Source organism: Sorex araneus, chromosome X (genome assembly GCF_027595985.1).
Source record: "Sorex araneus isolate mSorAra2 chromosome X, mSorAra2.pri, whole genome shotgun sequence".
NCBI lineage: Eukaryota > Metazoa > Chordata > Mammalia > Eulipotyphla > Soricidae > Sorex > Sorex araneus.
This window is the reverse complement of record NC_073313.1, coordinates 287,305,572-287,326,887: the sequence shown is the minus strand read 5'-3', so window position 1 is coordinate 287,326,887 and position 21,316 is coordinate 287,305,572. Positions and strand designations below refer to the sequence as shown.

At 38.9% G+C, this 21,316-nt stretch overlaps 1 protein-coding gene across 8 annotated transcripts in view; it reads left to right on the top strand.

Annotated features, from left to right (window-relative positions):
- The window catches only part of AFF3 (ALF transcription elongation factor 3), a 602,210-nt gene that overhangs the window by 359,904 nt on the left and 220,990 nt on the right, over positions 1 to 21,316 (top strand). For all 8 annotated transcript variants that reach the window (XM_055122984.1, XM_055122987.1, XM_055122986.1 and 5 more), the window contains one exon: positions 16,580 to 16,660. In XM_055122984.1, the coding sequence (XP_054978959.1) occupies positions 16,580 to 16,660 (81 nt within the window). The remainder of the gene's footprint in view (positions 1 to 16,579; positions 16,661 to 21,316) is intronic.

Below are 21,316 nucleotides of genomic sequence, written 5' to 3'. Positions count from 1 at the left end.
AGCTGAGATACAGAATGGTCTGGTCACAGAGAGAACAGTCACTTTCTACCCAGCTGATCTTTGCCACTCAGACTGGTGACTGGAGAAAACCCAATAGATCTGCCTCTCCCCTTCATCCAAGGTTCTACCTAACAAAGTAAAACTGGTTTCCAGAACTAGAGCCACAATACCTCCTACAGGAAAAACAAAGCAGATGCCCAGAAGGCTAACTCCTGCAACAAACAAAAAAGTTCCTTAAGTAATCAGTGGGAATGATATGGAAATTGGCACCTGGCAGACAATGAATCTCTAATATTCTGGGAGCCAGAGAGATAGCTCAGTGCCCTTGGTTTGCATTTGAATGCCACACGTTTGATTCCCCTCACATGCTGGGTCCCCTGGCTCTGCTGGGAAGAACCTTCAAGCACTCAGCCAAGGAAGCCCCTGAGCAAAAACAGGTGTGCCCCCAAACTCAATAAATAAATCTACTTTGATAAATAAGAAAACAAAATTAATAAGAAAACAAGTTAAACACTAAAAATAATTTATAAAATAACTAGGAAAATGAGAAATAGCAAGTGTGTACTAACAGACAACAAGGCATCAATAATATAAGAAAAGTAGGTACAAGAAGTACTTGGGCAAATAGGCCAGAACTATTGAAATTTCCAAACAGAATAGTTGATATGAAACAATTAATAAAGTAGAAATTAATAAAATCAAAAAGCATAATAAAAAGGTTCAATATTATGGAAGAAAGAGTAAATAAAATTAATGGTAAATTTTCGGTAATGACTTGAATGGAAGGAGAGAAATTGGAGTTAGGAAAAATGAAGAAACCCTTCCAGAACTATCTCATTCTGTTAAAAGAAGAAACAGAATAATGAGTGTATATCAGAACATAAAGAAGAGAAAAGGGGACAAATGACTTACATAGAGAAATAATAGATGGGAACTTTTTTCCTCATTTTTTGATTTAGTTTTATAAAGTTGTTCATGATTTATTATATTCAATATTCTACCACCAATCTAGGTGGGAACTTCTTTAACCCAAGGAAATAACTAATCAAAGAAGCCCAAGAATCTGATGAAACACCCAAACATCTAAATGCAAAATAATTTGTACCAAAACCCTTTATTATTAAACCATCAAAAGTCAACAATAAGCCATGTTAAAGGCTGTAGGGAGGAAAAGAAAAAATTGTGGCATGCAAACATACTGTTATCAGGGCTATCATTAGATTATCCAACAGATAAAGTGAAAACAGGATGGCATGTTCTTAATATTCAAAGATAAGCCAAGCCAAAAGTTATCAATCAAATATGATGAAATGAAAACATTCCGAAATAAAAAAAGCTAGTGGAGTTTATGATCACCAGATATACATGACAAAATGTTGTAAAGACTTCTTTCACAGAAAAGAAGACAAATTCTAGACCGGGGGTTAACATGCCACACAGACTAATAAACATAGAGAATAAAATGAGACATCAAAGAGGGGAAAGAATTGAGCTCTAGGGCGTAATATAAAGATGGTCAATGTAACACACACGTACACACACAAAACATTTTAGATACAGAACTTCATGTAGTCTTCAAGGTAACTGCAAAATAAAAATCTAGGGCAGAGATATTTAGAATAAATTTTGAAAAATGAAAAAAAATCCCTGGGGAGATCCATCCAAATTAAAAGGCAAATAGAAATTTGTGGAAATAAACACCAGAAATACAAAACAATGTCAACAAATAAGCTCTGAATATCAAAAAACAGCTTACTTTGGTGGTAGCGGTGTGCAGGAACTTTGTGTGTCAGTACTATGACCTTCAGCACTGTTGTAACCATATTATCTAAACTGTAATGAAGGTTAAAAGAAAGAAAAGCCCTTTACATGTGAATGTGGTCAACTCACTAATCAAAAAACTACAAATCGGCTGCATGAATAAAGGTCAAAAAATCATATCAGATCGAGAGACATTTGTACATCTGTAGACTGGTAGTGAAAAGCTGGAGTATTTCTAATCAGTAACACAAAGAAGGCCACACCCTCTATATGATGAGCCAGACCTTCAGCTGAAAAGAGTGATGTGACAAAGACAAACAGTATTTTTGCATAGAGATGACCCATCAGGAAAATATCATGTCAAAGGAGAGATCGATTTTGGACAGAACATAAGGAAATAAAGGGCTTCAATGAAATAAATGATCAGATAGATTAATAGAAATAACCATCAGAAATAACACAGAAATAACCATCCTTAAAGATGCTGAGTAAAATAAATCAGAGAGAGAATATCATCCTGATGACCCCACTCCTCTCTGATACATAAAGAAACAGGACAAAGAAGTGGCCCTTAGCAAAATAATGGCAAGTTCTCTGATTGTAGAATAGAGATTACCAAGTAGTTGTGAGAAAAAGTGGAAGGAAGATACACTATTGAAGTGGCATAAGGACATATGTAGAGGGATTCAGTAAAGGTGCCTAACTGTACAGCAAAACCATGGACATTAGCACTATTAAAATCATGTTACCTAACATATTTTCCCAAAGACGGAAGAAGGTGGTCCCCATCTCCATGTAGAAGCCACATTCTCCAGTAGTAGATGAGGACATATTCAGTCAACCCCTGCTAGGCTGAAACTGTCAAGGGGCATTTTTCCTGTTCCCTCTGCACCTCAGTATGTGTGCGCCTCTTAACACCTTAACACTTACTTGTAATTAAAAAAAAACTCTCGGCTGGAGCGATATCATAGCGGGTAGGGTGTTTGCCTTGCACGCGGCCGACCCGGGTTCGATTCCCAGCATTCCATAGAGTCCCCTGAGCACCACCAGGGGTGATTCATGAGTACAGAGCCAGGAGTAATCCCTGTCCACGCCAGGTATGACCCAAAAAGCAAAAAAATTTTAAAAATTAAAAAAAATTAAAAAATAAAAACTCTCCATAAATTAGGACTAGAAGGAATCTATCTCAGCATTGCTTGTTTGTCCCACTGGTACTTAAGTCTCCTTTCACATTCCCCTTTAGGCCTGCTACAGACGAGGTGGTGCCATGCACTGATTTCTAAATCACCTCTCAAACTGAGGAAGCGTTTCAGTAAAGATAATATAGGAAATTGTACGTACCACAGGCATGTAGAGGGGACTGACTGGAAAGAGGACAGGCACGTGCCCTCACTGAATTGGGGCAGGTGAGATGTGCCTTCCGTCTTGCCCCACCAGAAAGTCTGCCAGATGGAGAACTCTAATCTCAGCTCTGTGGCTTGAAGGGTCTATTCTTGGTCACCTGACCGTTCTCACTGTGTTCTGTACAGATGCTGACTCTTGTCACCAAAGAGCAGTGACTTTCCATTCTATACCCACATTTCCATTCTACACCCCCATCTCCATTCTACACTCCCATTTCCATTCTACCATCACATTTCCACTTCTAGTTCAGCAATCACATTTCCATTTCAGATTTCCAGTTCTACAATTGCATTTCCAGTTCTACACTCCCATTTTCATTCTACACTCCCATTTCCGTTCCACACTCCCATTTTGCCTCTGCGTCCTTCAGGTCATCACAGCACTCCAGAGCGCAGCAGAGCATCTACAGTGCCATCTAGATTAGAGGCACAAAGCAAAATTTTTGTTGTCTTTTGGTCTGTTTAGTTTTGGGGTCATACCCAGTGACGTTCAGTGGATTTTCCTGGCTCTGAACACAGGAATTACTCCTGATAATTCTCAGGGGACCACATGGGATACCAGGATGGAACCCAGGCCAGGCACATGCAAGGCAAGTGCCCTACCTGCTGTGTTATCGTGTGGGCCCCCAAAGGAAGAAGTTTTAAACTCTTCAGAACCCTAAAGAATACCCTGGTTGCTAGTAACTGGCCCATTTAGAAGAACACCAGACACTGAGATAGCTTCCTTCCTTCAGTTGGTACACATGGTGCCTTAGTTGCAAAGGGAGTTGAAGAAGCAACTGTTGTTTAATAAGAGTGCTTTCATTATGCCTTCTATTTGCTTATGAATTATTAACCAGTTAAATATTAAATAATTAATTGAGTGAAATATATTAAAAAACAAACTCATAAAGTCTCTTATACTCACCCCTCCTTTCACAAAATCCAAGCCAAAAGCTTCCAACACTATTATAGAGGTAGTGAACTGATGCAGCATCTGTTTAGGGCCAGACACTGTGATAGGTACTTTGTATTCTTGTAACTAACCCCTCCAATATCATATTAGGGTTATTCCCTTCAATTTAGACTATTAATGATCAGAAAAGCAAACTTGCTCATGCTATTGTGCTGGTTCTTGGAAGAGCCAATATTTCCAAGAAGTTTCTTGGGCTGCAATGCCACACTGTTCTGTTCCAGTGTCTGCTTCTCTGTAATGGAGACGCAGGTTTTGTCCAATACACATTTCTGGATTTTTCTTTCCAGAGAAGGGCCTTCAAGAACACATTATGTGGAAAATATGGCTGGGAATGGATTGATCCCCTTCCCTCCCTTCTAGACTCTGTAGCGTTCCACCCTGTCCTAGATAATGCCATCTATACCCCGATGCATAGGAAAGTGGTTTGATTTCAAACAGCAGCTAGTTCCATGATCAATCATATCTTTGTGTCTAACCAAAAGCTAATTTCTGAGTGTTTGGGCCAACACTAAAATCTGTTTCAGATCTGAAACAGAGTGACTGTGGGTCTATTAATAATGTGATCCTTCATGCACTAGTCAGAACTCTGGCTCACTTCCTATGAACCAAATTATAATAGTCTTATTCTGAGGAAAGAGCCAGGAAATTACCAACCCCAGAATTTGGGAAATCCTCTTAATAGCCACGAAATGCTTTATTCATTATTTTAAAACATCTTAAAATCTTAGAATCAGATTGATTAGTGCTTGTCATCTGCAGCTTGAGGTTTGAACAGGTGTCTGTATGTGGCAGCAGGAACTCAAAGTTGTCACCTGGGTTAGCAGGAGTCATTAAGTCACTGAAGCTGTACACACAACATCAAAACCATCCCCTACAAGTCCTGACAACTCAGTGTCAAGTTTGCTATTTCTAACATATAACACAATGTACAGTTCTAAAAATGATCTCAGAGTTAAATAATGGGAATTGTTACATATTTTGAACACATAAAATGAACCTTGTTTATAATTACTCTATTTTTTGGGTGCAATGCAATTAATAATGGTTTCTTGTGGACATGATCAAACTTTGCACCTGCCACTATTCTTCCTGCCTTCCTTCTGGAACTCTACTGTGTGGGTCAGTTCTCCCATCACATTGCCTTTGGATCTTTGTTGCTACCTCACTGTGTATCTTTAAGTCCCGCATATGAGAAACCATTCTGTGTTCTTCCCTTCATTGTTCACTCAGCATGACATACATAATGTCTGTGTTCCATTCATGTTACTGCAAGCTGTATGATTGTTTTCTTTCTTAGAACTACATAGTATTCCATTGTGTATATATACCACAATCCTCCCGTCTGATGATGAGCCGTTGCATGGATCACTGCCACACACCCTTGCTCACCAGGGCCCGCACATGCAGCCATGGTGCTTGCCGACACGATGTTTGCAGTCCAGCAGTGATGTCCACTTAAGTTGTGGTCACATTCCTGGGTGCTCTCCTAGGTTGCATCCTGTAGCCGTGCTGCTCACCCACACCAGGCTACTGGGGAGCCGGAACTCACTAGTGGACTAAGACCCACTGTCCAACACGACCAGACCTCGAGGACCCAGTAGTCAGCTGTGTGGCTCTCAGGTCCACAGCATCATACCTGCAGGGCAGGGTTTGGACCCCCAAGCTACTTCCTGGACCTTATGTTAATAGGAATGCTAAGGCTGGCAGTTGTGTCTTAATTCAAATCAAAGCTCTCATCCTTCTTCATGTTGAGCATTTATGCTGTGCAGAGATGCTGGATACAGGGGCTGGAAGGTGCCCTTAAGTGCACTGGACCAGCTGCCTTGGAACGAGGCACACTCTGCATGACAAGTGGCCTCAGCTCTTTCAGAACTGGAAATCTTATGGCCCCACACTGGTGTGGCTGCACACAGGCAGTTGGAGGCTCACTTTGGGTTGCTGTGCCCGATACTTACCTTCCTGCCATGCACTCAGATTGTTCTTGAATCTTGCACGAGTTTTCCTTGTCTTTTCCCATCTGTGAAACCCCAACTGAGAGCTGCTTCTTGATTTGATTTCATTAATCTTTACCTCCACTGTATGTGTCTGCTTTACCCACTGATGATTGGCCTCATCAAGAGCAGGAGATAGCAATAACGTTAAGCTTGGCACTTGCAGTTTGTCACTTTTTCAATATTAGAAAGGGGATCAGATGACACCCCAAAATAGAGCTACAAGCTTGGGGATTCTCTGTGTAGACCAATCAGAGTTCCAGTCACCCACATGCCTGGATTTTTAGTTTAAAACAAAGCTTCAGCATGATTGTTGCAGATTGTTGTTGCGGCTTAGTTGGTTATGTACTTAGTTGTAATTAGCTGTACTGTGAAAAACAGATTAAGGGAGTATGGTGTCACAGCTAGAAGCACTCACATTTTGCTTCTGCTCCTGTGCCCCAGGATCACACTTGAAGCTACTTGGGGGACCATATATGGTGCCTGGGCTTGAACCAGAGTCAACCACATATAATGCAATACCTGGACCCTTTTACTATATTTCTGGCCCCCAAAAGAATTTTTTTGATTTTTAGTAAGGAACTTTTCCGCCATCAGTTACTGTTTTTCCCAAAAGCTTTCCATGAAGAGTTGCATGTCCTTCTCTCCCAGAAGGGAACATAACAGGACACTCGCCATAGCCATGCCACCAGACCCCGCACCAGGTTGTTTCAGTTAAGGTGCTCCAGAGGGGGCAGGTGAGACCCTCACCTCCCCAAGGGTCTCAGCCCTGGCAGCTGAAAACCTCCAGAACCCAGCTGCCACCAGACTCATGGCCGCTCTCCACACGCTCGGGCAGAGCATCACCCATTGAGTGAACCTATTCCTGTACCACGTGGCGATACTTCATACCACTCACCCTATCCGTACCCCAAGAGCACCGTACCAAGTTTGATGAGGTTCAAAGTAGGATGCAACCAATCTTAGAAGGAAATAAAATTCTTACATATATATGTATATGTATATATATACATACATGTATATATAAACATAATCAAACAAGGCTAAGCCTTTAACAACATGCTAGCATTCTCTCATAGAGGGACTTAATGGCCCCTGGGTGAAATACAACAATCTTCACACTCTTTCCTCTAAGGAAACCTTTTTTTAGCATTTTCAGCAGTTTTTCATAATAAACAATATAAAATATATTATTTTAGTTCTGCTTTGTGGCAGGGGTTGGGGTTTAGGATGGAAACATCCGAAATATGGTGGTGGGAAGGTGTAATGGTGGTGGGATTGGTGTTTGAATATTAAATGAATCAAATATTGTGAACTACTTTGTTCACAATATTTGATTAAAAAAATATTTTTTTAAAAAAAAATTTTTTTAAGTCTTCCATGAGTAGTGAGTTCAAATCCAAAATACCAGTTGCTGAGGACATTGATGGTAGAAAACATGCACTGGTGAAGGGAAGTTGAAACACTGTGTGACTGAAACCCAATCATCGACAACTTTCTAGCAGTTTTTCTTATGGTGATTTAATTTAAAAAATATTTTAAATTGAAAAAAATATAACGTACCAGTTGCTCTTACTATCAGTGGTCTTGAATACACCATATTTAGAATGATTTTTTAAGCTATTGCTGCTTCTATGATTAGAGGAGAATGGGTATATCTGAATTTTGGCAAACCACAGTGACTGTGATCTTGTTCTAGAAAACAAAATTCTCAGCTTTCAATTCTGAGCCTGGACTGTTCAGACCCAGAGTCAAATGACAGTCTAAAGGTGCTCTCAGCCACCCTTGGCAGACTGGCCTCCCCCCATTTTTTTCTGGAGGTGGGTCAGGCGTGCAGAACATCCACTTCACCAGAGAGAGTACTCCTGTTCGCTCCGTTCGCTGCTGGCATTTCCAGGCTTTGCAGTATAATAAAAATTACCGTGCTCTGTCAGTGGTGGCACTTATCTGATAAGAATGTCATAACAAATAATATGTGTGAAGGAACTGAAAAGCTGAGTGATTATTCTGATGTGGAGACAAAATAGTGCTCTGATCTGCAGCACCCACTGCCACACATAAAAATCCTCTCTGCATTTTACAATTTTATTAGCAAGTCACAGAACCCAGTGTGTTATTTCAAGAAGAGAAGTTTCTGAGCACAAAAATATTCTGGGTTAACTGTGGTCCTTGGCCAGACCTCTGAGTTGGCAGTGGTTGGAGGCATTGCTGAAAGGAAATGGAAGCACTTTAATCTCTCTTGAAACTGGTGACAGCCCAGTGCATTTTGTAGGGCAAGTATAATTTATTGTTGTCATCATTTATGGGCAGGAACCAGTGATCAAATGAATTTTATCTATTGTACCAGGTCATCATAAGAGAATTATATGACAGTATCCTTTTCCTCAAAGAGTTTATAATTTGTCAGGGGTTTAAAAAGTTAATGATAGTGATAATACTTGAAAGGGAAACTCACAGTACCACATAAAGGTTAAAATCAGTCCACACATAAAGGAGAAAGGCAACTTCACAGAGGGGCTAAAATGGGAGAGAATGAAGAGATAAAGAAGTTGGAATAATGTGGAAGAAAGTTAAAATAGTGTTGCAGCAGAAAAACTCAGAGCAGGTGTAGGATAACATAGCCTCAGGTAGTTTAGGTTTATTGGGTAACTCCCATCACAGCACTCCCATTCCTCTGTGCTTATTTGTAGCTTCTTTCTTAGTGTTCTGTTGACTTGTAAATATTGTTTTTCTCTTCTCCTTGAGTCCTTTGCATAGTTTATTCAGAGCAATGTCCTTTTTGTATGGACACAGGAAAACTTAGCAAATGCTATGCTTTTGTAACCTGGGAGTCATTTGACTCTACATGATATTTTCCTCCTGGGCATCTGTTCTCTCAGCTAAGCCTCAGCTGCCCTTACTTCCTAGCACCCCCAAAAGGAGGGTCCCGACGGAACGGACCCAGGGCAAGTGGTAAGTTGTGTGCTACCCTGGCATCAAGATGGGCCTAGCCAAAGTACCTAATGCTTAACTATGAGTTAAGAGCTTGGTCATGGACAAATGCTGTCATGATCCAAATAGTGATAACTAGATTTGGACCCTGCTAGGGTTAGGAATGATTAATCTGGCCTGAGAGCTATAGTCTGAGTCTGTGGCAAGATATTGCCAGGAGACCTGCCTTTGCAAGCCTCAATGTATCTCTTGCTATGTCCATCCAAAAATAACTAAGATTAAGATGTTAATAAGTGTTTGGACTAAGGAAAGGAGAAAAATACCTTAAGAGTCAGGAAGGGCTTTGGAATGCCCTTAGGTAGTGTTCCATTTGAACCTGATGGGCCCTCAGGAAGGGCTTTCTTATGTTGATTTTGCTACCTGGCTGTGTGTAGCCTAGGGGCAAGGGCAAGAGAGAAAAAGGGGGAGAGACTAGTGAAGAGGAGAATCCAGGGTGGCAGTAGATCCAGAGAGAGGACAGAGCTAGGAGTGCGGGAGAGGAGAAAGATGGAAGATTGGATAAACAGTAACTAATCAGCAACCAACTTGGTCCTATTTCTTCTTTCACCTGTCCTTGGCCAACGGCCATCCCGATCCAGTCCACACACAGTGGCTCCAGAGCACCGAACGCGGGCCATGAGACAGAGCCGCCCAGAGAGCCCGCGAGTGCACATGTCTGTGGCATGCTTAGTATTTTACAAGCAGGGTGGGAAGTAAACATTCTAGTTTAGGGAAGGTGGGAGGTGATAGGAAATGATGACTGCAGAGTTCTTGATGGCTCCAGAACAGAAACTAACTGCTGGACCCAGGGTCACTTGAGCAAGTAGTAAGGTTTTTTTTCCCTGTGTTTAGTTTTTCCACTTTCTTCACACTGTGCTTTACTTAGTTGTACATGACACCCTTGTTACAGCCATTCAGTTGTCCCCATTTCCCTACCCCACCACAAGCCTGCCCCCTTAAAAGGCTCCCAAAAATTTATTTTATATTGCTTGTTATCATTAAGTAGTTAATGAAATTATCAAAAAATACTTCAGTAAAAAAATTTGTGAAAATTGTTGTATTTCATTATGGGGACAGTAAGTCCTTGCCTGGGGGTTTACTAAGCTGTTGTTGCTAGTTGAGCCTTCTACGTTCATGTTTTTGTTGACTGCACTTAGTTCTGTGTTACTTTTCCATCTAATTTAGTGTGCTCTTGCTGGGATGTCAGGATTGTAGAGTTTGGAGATGTTTACCCTGTGGGCCATTGGCAAATGTGACTGAGCACTCCAAAAAATCCAGAATATCTGACTGGGCAGTGAGCTTCCGTGGTGGCAGTCTGGGGAGTGGGTGTTGCTGCCAGGGCTTCTGGAAGTACGGGAGGTTGGGGACACTGCCTGTCTCCACTCTGAGAAGGCACTATCGTTCTCAGACCCCCAAAATTAGTGTACTTGACGTTTTGGAGAGCCTGGCACCTCTGTAGAACTCAGTCACAAGGCAGTGGAGTTCGGCCAGGGCCTATGAAGGGTAGGGACTTGGCTTGCCTCCTGAGGGTGCCCAGGGGTTCTCATCTGGAGACCAGAATAGCTGTGAATTTTTGTACCTAGTTGATCTCTTCTGGTATTTAATTATGAATTTGTGGGGCAATCCTCCTGGCCCTTATCTCTGCTATCCTTGGGTGTTAGTCTCCCTTTATGTCACCTTATATTCCACAAAGGAGTACAGTCTCCACAGCTTAGAAGCTGGCATCACGTGCTGGGGGAGAAGGCAGCAGGGATATAGGAGGGGCCACTAAGTAAATGATGCTTGGAGGGCTTGCTCAGATGGGAGATGCATGCTGAAAGTAGACTATGGACCAAACATGATGGCTGCTTAGTACCTATATTGCAAACCATAACACCCAAAAGGAGAGAGAGAGTAAGAGGGAACATGCCTGCTACATAGGTGGGGCAGGGTGGGGTGTGCTGGGAGGGGGTGGCTGGAGGGATACCGGGAACATTGGTGGTGGAAAATGGACACTGGTTGAGGGATGGGTGCTCAATCATTGTATGACTGAAATGTAATCATGAAAGTTTGTAAGTCTGTATCTATATTTCACAGTGATACATTAAAAAAGAAAATGAAAAGAAAAGAAGAATCTTCGTATCACTGTATCACTGTCATCCCATTGCTCATCGATTTGCTCGAGCGGGCACTAGAAATGTCTCCATTGTGAGACTTGTTGTTACTGTTTTTGGCATATCGAATGCGCCATGGGTAGCTTGCCAGGCTATGCCGTGTGGGCGAGATACTCTTGGTAGCTGGCCAGGCTTTCCAAGAGGGGCGGAGGAATCGAACCCAGGTTAGCCTCAGGCAAGGCAAATGCCCTACCCACTGTGTAAATCTTAGTTTTAAAAAAAAAAATGAATCTGTAAACCTGGGCTGATAGATCAGTAGTAACTGTTTTAGATAAAACGTTTCTATAACAATGATTAAGACAGACTGCTATTGGAAGACGTGAGATAAAGAGAGAGAGAAAGAGAGCAGACATGTGTGTGAGAGAGAGAGCAGATAAAAGGCCCGTTGCCTTGAAGTTACTGGTTCATGGGCTCATGGTCAATCTCAGTATGGGCATGAGAACAGAAACTGACCATGTGTTCCACAGCCTCGTGAAACTGGCATATGGAAGTAGAGGTTGGGCATTCAGTGGATACTATAGTCTATACCCCATTTAACCATCTATTATTTCACTTAGGAACACATACACACATGCAATAAAAAGAAATGACTTTTTAATTGATTTAAGAAATAAGTCACCATGAAAAATGTCCTTTGGATACCTAGGTATTTAGGAGAAGGGACTGATTAGGCCGAATTCGGGGAATCATTCCTTATTTAAAATCCTGGAAAGGTTCTTAGAAACTTCAATTGAAGAGAAACAATGCATTAACAAAGCCAGTTTTACACTGGGAAATTGATTTAAACAAGAGTTAAATTTGCACAGCAATTTTGGGTCATAGAGGCATCACCTGACTTCTAAATAAAGACTCAAAATACCCAACGGATGCCTAATATTAAATTCAGTTGCATTCATTATTCATTCATATTCAGCCTCAGCCATTTTATTGCAGATCCAAGTCAGGCATGGGCTATGCCCACAGCTCAGGGCAACGGGCACAACTTCCCCTAGACAGGCTGCCCTTCTATTGCAGGGCACACATGTACACACACACATACACACACACACACACACACACAAGCACACACACACATGTGCAGTCCAACTGGCAGAGTTTAGACACCCCTGTGACCTTTGTGTGCACATCTGTAAGGTATAAAGGAAGCTGAGGCACCCAGAGAGTCGCCTCAATTTTGGAAGAATGAAGAATGTACACTCTGGACAGAGGCCTTGCCTGAGAGACATTTTCCTCTCCTCAACATTATACTCAACTTTGAACACATCGATGTTATTCACTGAAAACCCACTCTTTGTTGATTCTTAATACCACAAACTGTAGAATCGAAATGGTTTAGGAACCAACACTTAAAACCAAGGATCTCTCAAGTGCTGGAGAATAGGGGGCAATTTTATTCCTAAATGACCAGAAAATCAAGAAGGGAAGAAGGAAGATAGATCTAAGAAGTGTAAGGAGGGGCCAGAGTGATAGTAAATCAGGGAGGGCGTTTGCCTTGCACACAGCTGACATGGGTTCAATCCTCAGCATCCTGTATTGTTCCCCAAGTACCGCCAGGGGTAACTCCTGAGTGCAGAGCCAGAAATAACCCCTGAGCATAGCTGGGTATGACTCAAAAAGAAAAAAAAAATGTAAGGAAAGTTTCTAAGCTCAGAAAGTGGCTACTTAAACTTTGAAGTAACTGGATTTAAACATTTTGTTTTCCTTCCTGCCAGTTGAGGATCTGGCTAAAACACAGCCACATGGGAGAAGTAGAAACATTGAGGTGAGGAAGGGAAACTGGAGTTCAGGAAGGTCAGGAGCATGGGCAGAGATGAAGGGTGAGGGCCAGGGGACAGTGGAAGCAGTTACTGGGGTCAGTGCTTTGCAGTGAAGTAGCATCCTTCCCCGCTAAGGAAACAATGTGAGGGAAACTAAGAAAAAAATCAGCAGAAATGATCATTTTTACTTTTGATTGCACTGTCACTGTCATCCCATTGCTCATTGATTTTTTTAAACGGGCACCAGTAACGTCTCTCATTGAGAGACTTATTGTTACTGTTTTTGGCATATCCAATACACACGGGTAGCTTGCCAGGCTCTGCCGTGAAGGCTCCATACTCTCGGTAGCTTGCCGGGCTCTCCAAGAGGGGTGGAGGAATCGAACCCGAGTCGGCCACGTGAAAGGCAAAAGCCCAACGCTGTGCTTTGATTGCACACATTTAAAAATTCTATTAGAATAAATGAGGTACAAATTAAATACTATTAAAATCAAAGATTATCTCACTGCCATTATTTTGTCAGTGTTCTGTTTCCATGAAAATGTTTAGGGATACTTTCTTCAGTGTAAAGTACAGATAATAGCAAGGAATCATATTAATCTTTTAAAATAACTCTGTTTTAGTAGCATATAGTTTGTATCAAGTTGAACTACATTTTACATTTATATAGAACATCATTCTTTTATTACTTCCCTGTGTATTCACTCATCTTAGATTTCCAATAAAATTGAGAAAGAAATTGTATTTTTCAGTTTCAAGAGAGGAGTTCTGAAATCTTGCCTTTAAATTAATCAGTGCTTCTTTCATTAGATGATTTAGCATAATGGAACCATGCTATATTCAGTATATAATGATCCTGATGACTAAGCCATGACATAGTTAACATTCCCATTTCCTCTCATTCTAAGATACCAATAGACATGGTGAGGAATGGCTGGTTACAAAGTCTACAGCCTGAAATAACTGCAGCTTGCTAAGGATGTGACTTACCTCACACACTGATCTAGTGACCGAAAAAGTTATGGAAATAGTCTGTTCGGCCTCAGTATTTCCATTCAGTCCCAATTGAAATGTTAACATGATGACTAGCCATCTTAAGATGTAATTGTACCTTGATTAGAAACAAATAAATTTGTGTTATTAGTAAATCTTAGTCTTAAGCAATTTTAATCAATTTGAATGTTTTAAGCACCATTTTCTCTTTACTATTTCTTCTTCCATTTAACAGGATTCATTAGATGGAAAAAATTGCATGAAAATACTTTGCTAAACTAATATTAAGAGCAATTTTTCATTGAAATACGGGAATTCAATTCAGTTCAGTAAGTTTATATTGAGCACTTAATTCATAAGCTGCCCCATTTTGTGCAAAGATAAGTAGTCACTCTTCCACTTTGAAGAAATTTTCAGTCCTTCTTTAGAGGATGATGTCTAATAAATGCAAATGTACTTGAAAGATATTATTAATATATGTGTTATTTAATTTTAACTATGATTTGTTCTATATTGAGGAAAGAGTATCAGAAAAAGCAGAGATAGTTGGCTTCAGATTGAGGTATATGCACACAAAAATGATATTAAAAATATCTCTAGAGAAAGAAAATGCTTTGGAGAAATATGAGAAAGAAATTATGGTGGATTGGAACAGAAGAAGCAACAACAAAGGTCCCATGGCCCAGATAATGAGTCTTAACAGAAATCCAAAGAGTGTATGTAAATGAGCATTCTCATAGTACAAATATAAGTAAAATTAAAGAAAGTGTTTTACCTCAAAATTTCTTCAAGGCAGAATAGTGACTGCTTATCTTTGCATAAAATGGGGCAGCTTATGGATTAAGTGCTCAGTATAAACTTACTGAACTAAATTAAAATAAAGTTCCCGGGAAAGAGTGATGCAGAATCTCGCATGGCAGACCCTGGCATTCTACCCTTATCCTACCCATAAAGGAAGATGCCAAGTGGATCATCTTTAATGGATGAACTCAGGGACACTTTGGATAATGAAAACAGGGATGGAACAATCATTTCACTTGTTAGGTAATTGTCTTTGAAATTACCTCCTGTGAAAGAGTTGAGGCCTCTGCCAGTACAAACACATGGAGGTCAAGGAGAAAAATCAGAACCCTGTAGCAAGAGAGACTCTATGGGAAAGTGAAGCTGTAGAAAGGGATAGAATTAGGAATTTGGAAAAGGTAGTTTTCAAAGCTTCAATTGGGTAGCAACAATCCTAGTAAGATTTGACCAGTTCTGGACTAGGTGGATAATTGGGAGCATGATGAAAGCCATCGTGAATTCTAGAACAAAAATGCTACTTTGAACACAAATTTAGAAATCCTGCTTAGAAAACTTCTCAAAGGACAACAGCATAGAGGCAGAGTGTGGCCGGATATTCATAGAGCAGAGATCGGAGGGGAAAAGGGACATTGAGGGTTCCTGTATCCTCCCTTTGCTTTGTAGAAGAATCCCTGCATAACATCAGAATTAGGAAGGTTCAGAGGCCCATGAACTCAACCCACCTCTATATATAGGTTTGTGGTGAGTGTGATTTACATGCAGTAGGTAAATCCTTCCAGAGTAAATTTGGACACTCTCATGCTCCGCCTTGTCCCTGTAAGGGTTTTCACTGGTGCAGAAGAGTTAAGGGAGATTCTTGAAGGAGGCAGAATCCCTTTCATTCCCTAGCCCCAGCCCCCAACAGATGTGAGAAAGTATTTTTATGGAAAAAGAATGTCTCGTTTTTCTTCACATGAATCTACTACTATTATGACAGCTTAGGTTAGAATGTAGAAGAAAATCAAGAAGTAGGGTTCAGAATCTATTTGTAACCTCCAAGTCTGCTTCCTGGTAATGAGAAATTGATTTAATTTATGATCATTTAAGAAATACAAATATCATCTAGGAGATGATCCTGAAGAATAAAGGAAGTGAATAAAACAGTTGCCCCTCACCCCTCTTTCACAAAGTTTAGTGAGAGTGTATGTCAAAGAGTACATGATGGATTATTGCACATTGAGCTGATGTTGTCATCATAAAGGGGGTCATAAAAATGACAGGACTGTTTCATGTATGATTTGTTTTTTCACTTCTCTGTGAATGACATTTTTATGAAGGCCAAAGTGATGTGTAGGGATTTTTCAAAACTCAGACTAAAATGCAGTTCTAATAAAATAAACCTTCTAATAAAGATCCCTGAGGGTTAAGAGTTCTTTGTGTGTTCTTTCAGAAACAGCCTATGATTTTTTATGGGATCGAGTCCAAGAGAAACAGCCCCCTTCGCTTTTGCCATGGTGCTTTTACTGGTGGGTTCCCCCTTTACTCTGGAACTTAAGTGTAAGTGAAAATAACGGAGCCCTAGGAATCTTTTTGAGCACTACACAGGGCATGGGGTGAGCCAAAGAATCAAGAGTTGGTAAAATTGGGGGAAAGTATCATGAAAGTTATTTTTGCACACCTCCCCCTTAAAAAATTTTTCTTTAATTGTTTAGTCTAATCTTGTTTATTCCCAATTCTTTTATGTCCTCTGAGGGCTGCTTTATATGCTACTAACTTAAATTCTGTCTGAATTACAATATTGTATGTTTTCCCCTAGGAGATGACCTGGCTTCCACCCCTTTCAGCTATTCAAGCACCCAGCAAAGTCGAAGCGACCAAATTTCCCTTCCCAAATAAGGTGAGTTCTTTTATGACTCAAAAGGATTGTGTAATATTTACACAGTGGTTTTTATGGACCAATGGGTTTACTCTTGATTGCCTTTTCCTCTGTAAATATCCCAGCCAGAGGTGTATGCATCCAATAGTCACCTCTTGCCAGCTTTTATTAATCAAAGACAATCAAGCCTGCAATTCTACCTACACTTCCATGTTTTCTATAAAATGTGATGAGTATAATAGTTGTCATTTTAATCTAAAAACATTTATGAGATCTAAATACAGTCATTTTTATCTGTTTGGTATGATTATATGTCTTATTTTTCTAAAAAACTGTTACTAAATCAATGATGTACCTTAAAAATCAATGTCTTAGAATTGAGAATTGAGGGCATGCAATATTTAATTTTTCTTGGTTTTTATTGTATAAGCTTAAAACATTTTATAGTACTTGAAAAGTGTTTCCATATTCTCTTTTTTTGTAATATTCAGTTTTAATTTATTATGGTTTTTTTTCCAAATAATATTATACTATTTTATGTGAACATATACATTGTCCAAGAGATTTTGCCCCCTAGGATAATGTGCAATTTTTAAAAACATTTTTTAATTACAATGCTATAAGCCTCACAATATATTCATTTTGATTCTTTAATTATATTTTTTCTTTTTTTTTCTTTATTTTATTGAATCACCGTGAGAAAAAAAAATACAAAGCTTTCAGGTTTAAGTCTCAGTCATACAATGATTGAACCCTAATCCCTTCACCAGTGCACATGTTCCACCACTAAGAACCCCAATATACCCACCCCACCCAGCCCCCACCTAAATAGCTAATGATCTTCATTTTATTCTCTATATTTTGAATACTGTTTCCATATTTTCTAAGACAAGCATATAAAATGTAAGTCACAAAATACTTAAATTATAAATGAGTCTGATCACTTCATTTTTTTTACCATACAACTAAAACATACTCATTATAAAGATGAAATTATACAAACAAAAGAAACTGTGAAAGCTCCTGGCACCCTCATCCAGATTTTTTGTACGCTCAGACTATATTTACCTTTCCAGAGATTACTGTTTTGAGTTTGGTGTGTGTACCACTTCAGTCATTTCCCCCTTTGCATTGTGTACCTGTATGTACACAATGCATATGAAGTTTTAAACTAAAATATATGGTACTAAGAATACCTTGTAGGAACTGACCTGTCCCAGGTATCTATAGTTCGTAAATATTAAAAGTATGTTAAATTGTAATACCCCAGCTTTCCAGAGTGAATTATTAAAATTACGTTCATATAACAATGGCAAACTCCATTCTGAAATTTGATTTTTTAAAAATTTATCTTAACACAGTATATTTGGCAATAGTCCCAAGTAAATATGTAGAAACTTTTTAATTATTTTTAATATTAGCAAAAATATTTCATAGTGTGAATTTGCTGGATTCATTTAAGCAAGCTCTTTTGGTCAGGTTATGTGTGGTTTATAGTTAAATTTTTTGTTATGTGTGTTTATAGTTTATTTTTGTAAACTTCACCACTCATTAATGAACATCTCTCCTCCCTCTCTTTCTCTGAGACTTAGCACAGGTGCACAAGTGCTGTGGTGTTGAAGACATTATAATTCATATACACTTCAAACTGTGTTCCACGAGTACACTCTTGCAAATCTTTGCCAATGTTCAGTATTTTTTACCATATTACCTGATTGTGAAAAATTGATATTATTATTCTAATTTTCATTTATCCACTTTTGAATTTGAGTATTGATTTTTTCCTGTGTGAATTGTCCACTCTTATCTGTTGCTACTTAAAAACTTATTTGTAGATACCTTTATCCAAACTCTGATATCCAAACAGTACTGTTTTGTTCTAACATTATATTTTTCATTTTGTGATTTAAAAAATGTGGATGGGGGCTAGAGGGATAGCAAAGTGGGAAGGGCATTTGCCTTGCATGCGGCCAACCCGGGTTCGATCCCTGGCATTTCATATGGTCCCCCAGTACCCACCAGGACTGATTCCTGAGTGCAGGAACCAGGAATAACCCCTGAAACAAATATGAATGATACAATGTTGGATTCTAGCTCTATTATTTTCATTGGTTATTTAACTATTATTATTACACTGTCAGTGAGTTGGCCCATTTATACAGACACAAACACAAACATCTCTATTCGAAACCAACAGAATTTTTTTTTAATTCATAGCTTACCTTCAGTCTTGCCAGTTCTGTTCTTTGTATATATTTATCTAACACTTTCTCACAAACTGATATAGTTAAAATAAAAGCTTGTACACTCTTTTGGTAAAAGATCAGATATTAGTTTAGGATTTGTGCAGACATTAACAAAATTAATGTGGATGGTATTAAAGTAAAATTTTATTCACAGATATAATTCATAGCATGATAAACAAGAATTCAGCAACAAAAGAATGGCTCACTTTTTTCCCCCAAGCTACAGTTTTTTTTTCAGTTTATACTTTTTAATTTTTTTTTATTAGTGAATCATCGTGGGGTACTGTTACATACTTACAAACTTTCATGTTTGCATTTCAGTCATACAATGATCGGGTACTTATCCCTCCACCAGTGCCCATTCTCCACCACCAATGATCCCAATATCCCTCCTACTACCCCCACCCCATCCCCATCCCCACCCTGCCTTTGTGGCAGGGCATTCCCTTTTTGTTCTCTCTCTCCTTTTGGGTGTTGTGGTTTGCAATAGAGGTATTGAGTGGCCAGGATGGCTCACTTTTAAAGATAGACAAATGATTATCATAGCTTTGGTTTACAATATTGCAGGTGTTCATGTGTCTCCGGGTACGTGTCACAACACCATGCCACCTACGCAATGTTCGTGCCAACTCTTTAATCCCACTGTGCCCACCTTTCATATAACCTCAGTCTTGCTGTGCCCAGGGCTCCTGCTGGCCAGCTCTATGTCTTCCTGGTGAAGTAATGAAAGAAACTCTTCTCTCCAGTTTTTTAGTTTTTTGAGTCTTCATATATATTTTATGTTAGCCCTTTATTAATAGATGGCATGCAAATATTTCCACCTACCCAGTGTGGATTTCTTTTTTTTTTTTTTTTTTTTTTTTGCTGTGCAGAATCTTTTTAGTTTAGTGCAATCCCATTTGCATATTTTTGCTTTTGTTTTTCTCTGCTGTTGGAGTTCATACCCAAGCCACCACAGAAACCAGTATCATGAAGTATTTTTTCTTAGATTCAGTTCAGTGAAGTTTATGGTTTTGTGTCAAGTCTTTAATCCTTTTTGAGTTAACAAGTTAACTTTTGTTCATGGAATGAGATAAAGATTCAGTTTCAGTTTTTTGCTGTTTTTTTTTTCAGTTTTCCCAGAACCATTCATGGAAGAAGTTTAACTTTTTCTCTGTCTGATTTTTGATCTGGTATTTGTTCATATATGTGTTCATATATGTGAGGCTTGATTTCTAGCCATTCTCTATTTCATCAGTCTGTGATTTACTTTCATTCCAATACCACATTGTTTATTTGAATGAATCTAGATGTGTGTCATAGTTTAAAGTTGGAGAATAGGATGCCTACCAATGTTTTGCTAGTACTGCTTTTACTATTCTGGATTTCTTCTGGTTCTATGCAAATTTCCATAATGTATGTTCTGTTTCCTAGAAGAATACCATAGGAATTTTAAGTTTCTTTTGAGTCTGTGTAATGCTCTGGGTATGATGGTCTTTTAATGACACTAATTTTTCAAATCCATGAGCACAGAATATCTTTCTGTTCCTTGTCTTTTATACTTATTTTAGCAGTGACATAGGTTTGATGTATAGGTCTTTTGTCTTCTTTTCTAATTTGATTCCCAAATACTTCTTTTTGAGGCAGTTGTAACTGGGATTGTTTTCTCAATTTCTTTCCCTTTTAGTTTGTTGTTTGCAATAAAAATTAACAGATTTTACATATTGATTTTGTAAACTGACAGTTAACTTTTTTGATCTATTATTTATAATAGTTCATTAGTAGAGTCTGTAGCTTTCTCTGGTTACTAGCCCACCATCTGCAAATATTGATATTTATTCTTTTCTAATTTGTTTCCCTTTTATTTCTTCTTCGCTTATGGCTAGGATTTCCAGTGTCATGTTGAATGATAGTGGTTAGAGTGACCCTCCTTGTCTAGTGCCTGATTTTGTAAATTTTTCTGGTTTTCACCATTAAGTTAGCTGTGGGTTTGTCGTATATGGCTTTTACTATATTAAAGTATGTTATTTCTATTCACATTTAGCCAGAAGATTTTAACAAATAGATATTAATGTTGTCAAAGTATTTCTCTGTATCTATTAATCTGATCATGCGGTTTTTTAACCTTTGTTTTCATTGATGTCAATATTACATTTATTGATTTTCATGTACTCAATCATCCTTGCATTTTTGTAATAAATCCCAGGTGATTTACAGCTACTAATACTTTTTATGGGTACATCATGTAATAGGGATGTATTTGCCTCATCGTATAGTGCTGAATTTTATTCACTAGTATTTGTTGATGATTTGTATCTGTGTTCATCTTCCATGAGCCTACTAAAGATTGTGTAATCTTATTTAGCTTTTACAAAGAAGCTACTCTTTGGTAATGTCTTTTTTATTTCTACTTTGTGCATTTCCATTGTGACTTTGGATTAGGCTTTGGGTT